The following is a 13,081-nucleotide window of genomic DNA, read 5'->3' on the forward strand; positions in this document are numbered from 1 at the left end:
TCGAAACATACTACCAAGGAGATGATTATCCTTTGGTAAGGCGATGATTACACCTTGAAAGACCTGTACCCTATGTCGCCGACCATTTAGGACATTTATTGCCAATATTAGGCGGCGTTGGACTTATATAAAATATTTTTAAATAGAACACAAAAATTTGTATTAAAATAATTATGATAAAATTTATATTTATACCACTATCATTTATATTTCTTAGAATGTTAGCTTTAATATGATCTGTTAATAATTCTATCACCTCAAACCCCTACTCTTAAAGTACAACTTCTTTAATTTATTAGAATTTCCAATGCCATCTACACAAAGCATACTTCCTATGAATAATTTATCAAATTTCAAACGAATATTTATTTGTATTGGTTTTAATATTTTAGATCAGTTATTGACTCTTATAAATTGTTAATATTAAATTTAACAACATATGGAATATAAATAAATATTTTTTTAAATAGATTTATACCTAAAACTAATTATTCGCTATCGTATTTTACAAATGCGAATAACAAAATTTTTCGCTTTGAATCGGATAAAATTAAGGAAAATATATTACCTATCGAATAATTTTTCATCTATTATTAGATCCAATTATTAAAAAAATTAAATTTTAAAATTATTCATTATATTCAAAGTATTTGTAAAAATTCAAAATTATTCGCTAATATTCGAAATTATTTGTAAATATTGAAAATTAATATATTTCAATTATTACAAAATATTTAACATGTTCGAACGTAAGAAAAATATGTAAATAAAGATGAAAAGGAAAAATTATGTTGTTAAGATTATGTTTATGTAGGAATATAAAATCTAAAATTAAAGACAAAGGTAACTTTCATAGTAGATAGAGATAATTGTGTTTAGTTATTTAAAGGTGATAATTAGGAATTTTATATTTAGAAGTTACTGGTAAACTAAAAACCAATGGAATTTTGAAACTAATAAAGACTATAATATTTTAGATTTTAGAATTATTATCAAGTGATCACTAGAAATAACTTTGACAAAGAAATAGAAACATAAATTGCGAAAGTTAATATTTAACTAATAGGTTGCTGAGATATAATAATTAAAAAATTCGGTGAATAAGATTAGAATATAACTTTATTGTTAGGAAATAGTTGATTAAATTCTTATTGAAGATTTACGTTTAACTTTTATTTTAAGGGCTGCGAGAGATAAAACAGCCTCAAGGATTAATGTGAATTAGTATATTAGGTTGTAGATTAACCAAAAAATCTTCATAGAGAGAATCGGCTTTTCGTCATTAGAAAATTTATGCCGCAATCGAGCTCAATTTGAGATCGGATTTTTTTTTATTTTGAATCATGAATAAGATTTAAGAAGAATCATACAATATTATTCTAATAATAACAAAAGGAAAAACATGCTTTAGAAATATACATATCAGTTTTCAACAACGGTTGTGCGAAAAATTATAATGATTAGATTTCATAAGTTCTTCAAAGACGTGGGGTGAAAACCATAGTGATTAGAATTAAGAGGTTGTTCATAAACGTAAGTATGAAAACTTTTATGATTAGATGTCATTGATTTCTCAACAACGTATGTATGAAAAGAGATTTATATATTTCAGCAGTTTTTTTTTAAAGACTGAGTGTCAAAGAGTACATGAGGAAATAAATACACAATGATAATTTTATTAAAATAGATAGGTTTTGATATATATTTTAGAATAGGATAGACATGGCTGAAAAGAAGATGGGATCAATAGCTAAAGGATGAGTACAAGTAAATTTTTCAATGAAAATATGGGTCTAGGCTTCATTAAGGGGAGAGGGGTGATAGAATTTGATATATTTATATAATTTATTATATTGTGCTACGTATTATAAAATTTAAGATTTAGTATAATTTACGCCATTGATTAAAGGCAGAATTAGTTTAGAGGAGATAAATGTAGATATGTAAATAGATTATTTCAGGTAGAAGTAGATTGTGATTACCCGATATCTCAGCAAGGGCAAACTGTCGTAGAAGACCCGAAAGTCTGAAAGATAGATACAACCAATCAATTACAAGAGAAAGGGGGAAAACAAGCAAATTGATAGAAAAGAGGGTTAAGACGTTATGCTACAATAGTTAATCGCGGATCAATAACAGCCAATTATTATCGAGACTTGAGTCTAAGATACGGAAATCGACAATCATAGGAACAAGAATTCGTGAAAACCATCGTTTATCGCAGACCAATCGTTTATCGAGATAAAAAGCTAATCGTGGATTACAAGAGAATGATAGAAAACAAGCAAGCTACGATGAAACTGGATGGCATCGATAATCGTTCATCAAGAGTGGATCGTGGAAAACAAGCGTTTATCAAGTTCGTCAGTGGCCTACAGAGATAAAAAGCTGATCATTTCCCAGGGTGACAAGCGACAGATATGAATTCAAAAATTTCAAGCGACAAAGCCTTCGTTAGAACTTAGAAGACAGCAAAAATTAAGAAGAATAAGTCGAGATCGAAAGAAGATTGATCATTCGCAGAATGTTGGGTCTAATTTAAGTAGGGAGGTGTTGTGAATGTTAGAATTTGCATAAAGATTTCTTTTGGATTTTGTTGTACTTTATGGAATTTGCATAAAGAATTTTTGAGGATTTATTGTTATAACGCGTGATAAAAAGATTATATTTGAATAGTTATAAAAGAGTATAAAAAGGCAAATTTTTACGAGATAAACAATCTTTGTTTTTTTTAAATTATTAACTTTTTTAATTTTATTTAATTTTATTTTACTTGGGAAACTTTTAATTTGTTTTAAAGGTTTCATAAATCAATTTATAAAACCATTTTTTTATTTTTATTTTTAATATTTTAAATTCTACGAATCAATTCGAATAATTTTATTATTATTCGTAAGAATACGATTTATGAATTATTAGAGTAGTACCAATATCGCAAATAATCGATTAATATTTTTGTAAGAATAAATTGTATTTAAATTATTAAATACCTCATCTAAAGTTGGCTGAACAAATAGAAGTACTAATTCTAAAATATGCCAATATTGTTCTTCATTAGTATCTGACTTTAACCAGTATTGGTAGCCAGCATCAGCGTCTACATGACAGGATTTTCACTGGATGCAAACCCCCTTCAAAAACCTTTGCTTACCCCCCTAAAAAATTCCCGCCGTCTTCGGCGTCGGTGTTTCCCTATTTTTAATTTCACTTTTGTGATTATATTGATATTCTATCAGAAAATTTAAAAAGAATAACTAATTATTTTATCTCTACTACTAACTATCGACATTTTGTGAGTATAAAGGAGTTATTTTTTAGATAATAAATGCAATTAAAACCCCCATCATTTATAATGAATTCCTTATTATAGCATTATATGCTTTAAATGCATAAACCTTTTAAATTACATTTATAAGGATAGCAGAAAGTTTTATTTGGAAAATAATGTCTATGATTGTTTGATAGATTTGGTTGATGAATTGTATTATAATAGGTCTAAAATAAAAAAAGTATTAATTTTTCCAATAATAAATTTTGTCCTTATTTGATCTCAAAATTTAATAGATAACCCCCCCCCCCCCATTAAAGGCGCCTACCCCCTTCCCCCCTCAAGTAAATAGTATGCGAACTGTTCCTACCCCTCTCCGTTCATATAGACGCTGATTTTGGGCCAGGCCTCAGACAATTTTTTTTAAATAAAATCTCGGGATGGATTTCAGGCAAATTTTTTAAAAACTTTGGCCCGAGCGGGATAAAAAATTTGGCGAGCAAAGCCGGGCAACTTATGCAAATTTCCTTTATGGTTGAAACGGCTGGGGCCTTGCAGATCCTCATAATATTAACCGATATCCATCCTTTAGGGCTAGGGGTACTGATATGCCGGTCACAATTCCTCCTAATTTATATTATACATTTTAAAAAATATTGTAGCTACCAACTCAGTCGAAAGTATGGCTTTAACTATAAACTTTATTATTAATTTTTTTTTTAAAAAAAATATTACATTTAAAAAAAAACAATTATTATAAATGAATATATTAAATATAAATATTAAGAATTGTAAATATTTAAACATTTTGATAATTTATAAATAAATTTGCTTAAATAAAACGCTAAAAAATTACACGTTATAAATAATGGAATTATAAAATAATGGATTTATAAGATATGAAATTATATATTAAAGAGTGTAAATTTGGATTGCCATGGATGATTGCATTTCTGTCCGACTCAATTTAAATTGAACTTTCGTTAGCCATTCCATAAATGTAGAGCTATGGAAAAAATTATCTTTGTTCAATTCTAATTTAGGAGCCCAGTTTAATACTTTATTCAGCCTGATTTGCAAGTGGGAGGGCAACTTGATTGATACACGAATAAATAAAAAATATGTGTATTTTTATATAAATATATAATTCAAGATATATGTTTAGAAATAAAATAACATATACGATTTGTAAAATAGTTTAAACTTAAAAATGACATTATAGAATATTATCTCAAAGTTATGGCCTCCTTTGATTGTAAAAGCGATATCATTATTGATATGTATTTATATGAGGTAATTATTCAATTTATGTATCAGACAATTCCAAGTAATTTTTTTATCCTTAATTTACAGCAATTAAATGAACTAACCAGAAAAGTGGACTTTACGATCAAATGACTTTAAGATCATAGTTAGGCAAATCTATTATAACACAACATTACTCACTGACCATAGTCTGTCATTAGGAGATAAAAAATACCAAATCAGATTTAATGATAAAACAATTTATTAGTTAAACTTTATTAAAATTAACATAAAATATGTATTAAGATATATAAATATATGAATTAAAAATTGATATTTAAATAGCTAAAAAAAATGTTTCAATAATCTACAGACCTTCCGGTTCGGGTTTCAAAATCGAAGATTATTTTGTTAGCGATTTTGCGAACAAGGAACCTAGCGAGGACAGCTTTTTAGACAATAATTTAAATACGGGGTATTTTCGAACCGGGTCGAGTTCGGACTTGAAAAATCGTTCACTATTAAGTTATACAAAATTGAACGATGGGAAAATTATTTTAAAAAAAAACTCCTGTACTTGTTCTTGGTAATAAAGAATAGGACGCCACAATGGAAATAATTTGATGAGAGAGGAAGCGTTAATTTCTTGCAAAGATTCAATCGTATTCAACAAATGCAAGCTAATCATTTCAGGATACTGAAAAAAAAGAAAGATTTTTTTTTTAAAAATCGGATTTGGAAAATTGTGATATGACCGGAAATGCCTTCCAGCAATTTCTAGATTACCTAACCTATAAAAACCTGGTAATTGTCGCCATAAATTTATATATATATTTTTTAAATTTATATGAGAAATCTATATAAATTAAGACTAATTCAGAAGATTTTGATAAAAGTTGGCTGAAACACAATGTGAAATACATTTCCGATATTTTTTATTTAAAATGCGCCCTTTAGCAAATAATTTAAATTAGAGAGATTCGGAATCCCTATACTATATATATATGAATAGAAACAAGATACTAGTATTAGAGGCCATCCATTTGAAATGTAATGTAGTTTTTATATGGGGGAAAAAATAGGATAAATCTTTGATTATACACTTTGCATGTAGTGTATACGGTGTCAAGCTCCTAACCAATGCCCCCCTCCCTTCTTTACATAAAAAATTTGCCTGTTCTAGTAAATATAATTTTAACCTAATAAATTATTTTTACTAAGCCCAAACCCCCCCCCCCCCTCCTCTCCCATATGTATATATATATCACTATAAGGAAGAATTTGAAAGAAAAAAGCAGTAAACCTTAATAAACATTTAAAAATAACGACAATAATTCATAATTTAAAAAAAATAGCATTTTTATTTTTAGAGAAGGTGGAAGACAAATGATATAGCCAAAGGCCTACAATAAGTGGACCAAAAGATCTCCAATAAAATTTATGGGAGAAATACCCATTTAACAGTACCCCCCCCCCCTCAGCCTAAGCCAACGCTATAATTATAATTAAAGAGAATAAATTATTTGTAACATTTAAATTGTTTTTAATATATTATCCATTTAAATACTAACGAAATTATAATGCGAAAAACTAGTTCATTATTCAAATAAAATATATATATTTTACAGATTTAGAGATCGTTAAAAATTGCAGTATCCCGGGAATAATTTGACACCAAAAGCTCAGTAACGCATTTTCGGCCAACAAAGTAACTTCGCTCTCTTCCCGATGAATGGAAATGATATATTCATTGTAGATTGTCCAAAGCTATTATTTTTTGAAAAATAAATGATTAATAATATAGAAGAAAAAAGCTAAAAAAGGGTAGGGTTCGTCCTTGCGCAACTCATTTTTGAGACCCTAAACATCTTTTAAAATGACACCCTATTTTAATGGCATTATTATTCATGTTTTTTCTCACCGAACATAGCCTTAGGGCTTTAAATATAGAATATTGGATTAGTGCTTAAATAAAATATAACAAATAATATTAAAAAATATATATTAGAACTTGGCACAGAATAAAGCCGTAAAAGAGCGCCGTGGTGTGCAAAACACTGGATTGAGAAAATTCTGGAAACTTCATAACTAAATGCATAATTAAATCCGATATCTTGGGATGATGATCTAACATAAATGGTTGGCATGGGATATTGGAAGATGATTTGGCTAAACAATTGTTGTGAAGGGAAGCCAGGAGAATCCAACAAGATAACCTAATCTTGGAAACGCAATCCGTAAAATCCTTGAGCCTATTAATACACAAAAAAATATGGATCTTTCACTGAGTAAAATTTTACATAGATTAACCAATTATAATTTCAAAACAGAGTTTTGCAAAAATCTTTAAAGATTTTTTATGCATGAAAATTAATATAACTTTTACTAATAATAATTAATTAAAATAAAAATACAACACTTTGTAATTTTCAATTTTCTTTATTTCTATCGATAAAAAATTAATAATGTTTTTTATCAATAATCCGATATATTACTATTTCTATGATTGACATTTTTTCTAATTAATGTTTTAATTATAGTAATATATTACTACGATTACAACAAAAATCACAAAATTTTACATATAAAAAAATGCCTCAGTAATTAATTCGGCAAAAATTCTTGAAAATAAACAAATATTCAGACATCGCTAACGAAATTTTAATTCTACTTGTCACCAGTACTCTTGGTGTGATAAGAATTCTTTAAATTTATCATGTTATATGGTAGAAAATTTAGCCAAATAAGTAGCGATTCGTAATGAAACCTTCTATTTTAAACAAGCCATTAAAGAGCTAATCATTGGTTACATATAACAATGCATATAAACCGATCTCTCAATTGCTTTTTTTTTATATATATGCGTTATAACGTTTATCATATTTACTTGTATATATGACCTTTGTTTTAAATAAGCCTTTCAATTCAATTATATTTAATAACCCCCGCCTCTTTCCTTGACTAAAATTTTTATTCTCAAAAAGAAATCAAATTCTTTTCTTTTCTTAATGTATGCATATATCAAAATTGCAAAAAAAATAAATAAATAATTTTTTGCAATAGATTTAGATTCCTTAAGAGGAAACGACTTAGAGAAGCCACCCCGTAAAAGAAGAGAACTACTGTTCTGAGGCGGTCCCAACCTTAAGGTATTTTATCGTTGACTCAATTACCCCTGTTGTTCGTTGCTAAGATTACTAGATTTCCCTCCGACATTTCCAGGTCCGGTGTAAGAAGTTTTGGGATTGATATCATTTTTGGTCAGGGTGAGATTGGCAGGCCATTGATTAGACGAAGTAATGTAATTACCGTAGTTGGGAATGGAAGAAGGGGGAGTAGTGATGGCTGATAAGCCTATTTTGTTTTGAATGAAAAAAATAATATATATTTGAACAAATTTCGTAAAATAAGAAACAAATAAAAATTAATTTCAAGTTAATCTTTGGCCAAAATCGATAGTCGGTAAATATAGTCCATACTGGAAAATCGTGATGTTGCTTATTGTGGTAATTATGTAATAATCTAAAATTTTATTTTAATCATGTCTTTATCTGTTATTTCTCTCCTTCTATATCAAATACATTTATTTATTTATTTTTAATACATTAATTTAATTGAATACAATATATCATTTTATTATGCCTTGAAGGTATTCTATTACATTTATATAGTATACATAATAGATATGCATAAGATCGAAGCAAATGTTGACTAGATTTTGTTCAAGGTTATAATGTTAAATTTCGCAATTATTTTATCTAATCTCTATGATTTCCTCTAAAACAAAATTGATTAGGAATAGGGTCATAGTCATAAGATTTTCTTTTAAACACAAATAAGGTCATAGTAATAAGATTTTCTTTTAAACACAAATAGGGTCATAGTCATAAGATTTTCTTTTAAACACAAGAAAATAATCAAAAATAAAAAACTTTTTTTAGCGTAAAGAAAAGCAAAATGGGTTCTAAGCCATGCCGGGCCCTGACTGGCCACGTTGGCAGAAGGCCCTCCGGTTCCTTTGTTAACTGCCCCTTGAATGGATAAAAGGTTGGAAGTTAGAGTGGAAAATTTTTCGGACTCGCGCGACATTTCGCACGCTAAAACCTGGGCCAGGCCCATCTTGACGTAGGCGCCCAACTGTTGGTGGTAATTTTCGGATTGTATCATCAGATGCTCGAAATAATTTTCTTTGTTAGACCTATTAGATAGGTCAGAAGTAGAACTCAAGGAAATATTTTGGTAGTCATCGTTCTTATCGTCACTAATAATCGCGCTCGTGATTCTACACGTTTTCTTCGTATCCACATCTTTTTCTTCTTCCGAATCATCTTCAGAATTTTCGGTAACGTAACCGTTTTGATCGGGTGATAGGGAGGAAAGATAATAAATGATCGGCGATTTCGAAATTATCTTGGCACGTTGTTCGGAGGTTAATGTCCCGGGTATCGGGTTGGAAGCCGCCGGCCTTTGGGGGGAAGGGGTTGTGGAAGTGGCGAGAAAATTGGTAGATTTAAGCGGTTGCTGCAAGCGAGTGATGGAGGCTATGTCGGAAACAAAATTGACAAATTCGTTCGTGACGTGTTTCACGCTTTCAGAGGCACCGGAATTGATCTACGATTAAGCGGATTGTTAAAAATAATTAGACAATTTTATATAACATACATATTTCGTGGATCTATCTCGAATTTTACATTTATATTTAATCAGTACTTAAAAGGAACGCGTATATATTTGAACATTTCTTTTAGCAAAGGAGCCAAGTTCTTTTTGTTAAAAAAAAGAGATGAGTATAAAAATGTACTATAGAAGCAATAAACTGATGGGCATGTAAAACGGAAGGCAAAAGGACGATTGGTTAAATAGATGCCGTTGGGTCGGAAGTGGAGGGAACAAGACCCAGAGAGCGACCAAAGACAAGCTGGATGATAGTGCTAGACTCTAAATTTGACCCGGGGCGATGCCCAAAACCGTGGAAAATAGAGAAATGGATTTAGAAGGGAAAATGGCAGATATTTTAAAAATATAATCGATGAGCTATTATTAATTATATACTACAAAATAGGAATTTGCAGACTTTAAGGAATCATAAGAGCTGACTAAGTAAAAAATGGAGATAGAACATTTAATAACTCCCTGGGCATCAGAAATCATAAAATGTGAAAAAAAATAGCTCGTCATTCCTCACCATAATTTGTGGGTCAACAATATTGTCATCGACACCGAAATCCGTCTCGTTAACGCTCTGATGAATAAAGGCTGGCATTATATTACATCCCAGACTACTTCCCATATCTATTAATATGAGCTATATATATAAAAAAAAGACTTAATATATAGTTAGAACATATGTTATAAAAATTTCGATATGGTCATATTGATTTAACCCCCCCCCCCACCCCCCACGAACAGGAAATATCTCTAATAAACCTGTATAATCATGAGAACGTTAACGGGCAAAATTATTTTTTTGAACGTCAAAACTTGAACGAGTTCGGAAACGACGAGGCGAGAAAAATATTGCTTGTCTCTGTCCTTGCTGAAACATATGTTAGAATTGCAAAGAAAGCACATTTCCCACAATTGTTCGATATCGATAGGTGCGGTGGCCAGGCAAGCCGTCAAAATTTTGCCAAAGTAATCAAAAAGATTCTTTATTTTTTTTAAGAATAAAGTGATAAATAGAGGAAAAAAAAATTGAATTGATTATATTTAAAAGATTATTTGAGATAATTATTTTATGTATAAATTATAAAAAAAAAGAAGAAATTATGAAATTAAATATCTTTTCTGTTAAAAATTTTGAATAAATATATCAAAAATCACAATCCAACTAATAATTGTTTTATTACAAGGTGAATAGGTCACTTATTTAAGGTATATTTAAAACATTCGTCGACTTATCTTAAAAGTTATCATAATCGACATATTTTTCAAAATTTCTTTCATTCATGTATATAGAGAAAACCTTAAATTGTGAGACGATGGGTATCCTTAGCAAGGATAACATGACATCCATAAGGGTTCTACTGACATCGGCGCTAAAGAGATCTATCTTAGACTGAACTGGGTTCAGGGCAACCTCGGATGCCAGGTAAGAGAAGAAGGTCTCGAAAAGGGAAAAGAGATGGCTCTTCCAATAAGCCGAAAATTTTTCGCGCTTGCTCACGCAGTCCAAGTAATCGGAAAGGTTCGCGAGTAAAGTGGTAAGTTTGCCGCGAGATAAGGTTGTCAATGCCTTTTCTCGGTCGAAATCCTTTCATTAACAAAATATAGAGAACTAAGAATTTTTTTAAAAAAAAAATTACGTATACCTTGATGATACTTTAACGATTATTCGATATTGTAAATGTAATCTTTTTTAATACTCAAGAAAAGGTCTATATTAAGACTAATTATTTGTCTTGGGTATAGTTGGGTAATGGCTAAATGTCGGGTAATTCAATCTACGGGCGCGTGCCAAGGCTATTGAATTTATAATAGTTTCTTTCAAATTTTGCTAAATTTTTAAGAAAAACCCCGGTCTATAAATTTTATTTAGCCAAGCTAGAAATAAGTTTAAAAGGACCCAACTATAGTAGACTTTAATGGCATGCAGAGATTTTCCGACTTTGGTTAAAGATATTTACCGAATTATTTTAACAACTCTTCATCTATTCTTATTTTTTTAAAGTAAAAAAATTTAATAATTTCATATAAGAATCAATATGGTTTATGGACCTTTTCATTATTTCATGATCTGGCCTATACAAAATAAATTTAGGGTAGAAAATCAATTCAAAATATGGCATCTCGTTGGCCCTAATATTTATAGATAAATCAATAATAAGGCTCAAAATATATTATCAACTTACTTATTGCTTCAAAACCTTTTTCTGTTTTATGAATAAATTTTTTCTTAGAAGTTCGTGTAAATTTTTTAAAGTATAAAATATTATATTCCAAAAAAGGGGTAATATGGAACTTATTTATAAATTCTGGTTGTTTAAACCATAGATAATCTCTTTATGAATGTCTAATTAGTATTAGATATGTTTATCTTTGACCCATCGAAATTTCAGAAAATAGGATTGGGGTATTAAATTGCTAATCAAGTGATCTAATTTATTTAGCAATCACGGCAAGAATTATTTCCCATTAACTATCATAATATATATATATATATATACACCTGTAATAAGCAACTGAGGGGGTGAAGTGGAGTAAAATCTGTGAATCCCTTCAGCACCTCGGTCATAACTCTGAATAACGAGAAGAAGGTGTAATCATGAGATTGGGCCAAAAAGGAAGAAATAGAGGAACTGCTGGAACTGAGGGTAGTAGAGAAAAGGCGCAGGAAGAGCCTGTTCGGGGCGTATTGATGCAATATGCATCGTAGCATTTGCTGAGCTATGGATCTGCAATGGCCAGGTATGAAAAACGAATCTCTATAGTTATAATTTGTAAAAAAAAATAAATATTTATATAGAATTTCGATACAAATCTAAATCGTTATTACTCGATGAATTTAATTTGGTTTAGAATTTTTGTCATTTATATTAAAGATATATATATAGGGCCATAACCAGTTCTTACAGGGAGGGGAGGGGAGGGGGGATGCAACTGTTTACTTAGGGAGTCCAATATTTTTTTGAAATAAAATAAATAGTTAGGCACTCATAGAGATATTTTGCAATTTTTATTAAAAATTTTTAAATATGAATACAAAAAAATACTATATTTATAATACGACAATGCTAAATTTTGTGTTATTCTTTTTTTTTTCATAAGCCATTAAGATATTAAATTTTCATCGATTCTCTAGTGTTAGAAATATTTTAGTGTAAAGAGAAAGAGGCCTCACAAGAAGCCGTTGATATCCCAATGATGATGGCTGTTGAGTAGCATTACAATTCTTTAAATGCAAGATGATCACTTTTTTATAGATAATATTTATGATACTCTGCTAATAATCCTTTTACTATTCCATTTCATGATGAAATATCTCCACATCTGATTTTAATGGGGCCCTTTTATATGACAGCAATCAGGGTTAAGGGGGGACAATGAATAAAACCATAATAGAAGATTAAAATACATCTTGAGTAAATCTATCTAAAAAACGATCCATAATAATTTCATAATTCGTTTTTAGAGAACTCCAATTGGAGTCCTTTTCACAATTAAATTGCAATTTGGTAAATCTCAAAAAATCTTGAAGATTTGAAAATGTTTAACGAACTCTTGATGATTTTTGAGGGGTGAGTTAATAATATATCAAATCAAAAGAAATATCACTTTTTTTATTTTTTTAGATATTACTTGTAGAATCAATACAATTTTTATCCCCCACTATATTATTACCTACTGACTGAAGATACTTATTTAGTAGATCAATTGTTATAAATATTTCATAAATTATAATTGCCAATATAATGGAATTTATATTATTGCATTGAGATAAAAGAATCATAAGTGGAAACCTCTGAGTCAAGAGTTCTATTAGAAAAGTAAAATAAAAAATCTTAAATGGCCTCAAAATTCTCATAAATAATATGATATTTTAAATGACCAGTCCACCTCTGGTCTAAA

At 29.4% G+C, this 13,081-nt stretch overlaps 1 protein-coding gene across 2 annotated transcripts in view; it reads right to left on the minus strand.

The window, feature by feature from the left end:
- Nucleotides 1-3,967: 3,967 nt before the first annotated feature.
- LOC135925237 (protein unc-79 homolog) overlaps nucleotides 3,968-13,081 on the minus strand; it is a 37,514-nt gene continuing 28,400 nt past the window's right edge. Inside the window, exons 40-49 of one of the 2 annotated variants that reach the window (XM_065460464.1) lie at nucleotides 11,682-11,937; nucleotides 10,479-10,766; nucleotides 9,941-10,162; nucleotides 9,699-9,818; nucleotides 8,446-9,124; nucleotides 7,687-7,867; nucleotides 6,525-6,765; nucleotides 6,140-6,280; nucleotides 5,091-5,210; nucleotides 3,968-4,360 (exon numbers count right to left, since the gene is read on the minus strand). In XM_065460464.1, the coding sequence (XP_065316536.1) occupies nucleotides 4,181-4,360; nucleotides 5,091-5,210; nucleotides 6,140-6,280; nucleotides 6,525-6,765; nucleotides 7,687-7,867; nucleotides 8,446-9,124; nucleotides 9,699-9,818; nucleotides 9,941-10,162; nucleotides 10,479-10,766; nucleotides 11,682-11,937 (2,428 nt within the window). In that variant the 3' untranslated portion in view covers nucleotides 3,968-4,180. The remainder of the gene's footprint in view (nucleotides 4,361-5,090; nucleotides 5,211-6,139; nucleotides 6,281-6,524; nucleotides 6,766-7,686; nucleotides 7,868-8,445; nucleotides 9,125-9,698; nucleotides 9,819-9,940; nucleotides 10,163-10,478; nucleotides 10,767-11,681; nucleotides 11,938-13,081) is intronic. The other variant, XM_065460465.1, reaches the window with a different exon arrangement.

The sequence above is a fragment of the Gordionus sp. m RMFG-2023 genome, chromosome 2, assembly GCF_954871325.1.
Source record: "Gordionus sp. m RMFG-2023 chromosome 2, tfGorSpeb1-WG-v2, whole genome shotgun sequence".
Taxonomy (NCBI): domain Eukaryota; kingdom Metazoa; phylum Nematomorpha; class Gordioida; order Chordodea; family Parachordodidae; genus Gordionus; species Gordionus sp. m RMFG-2023.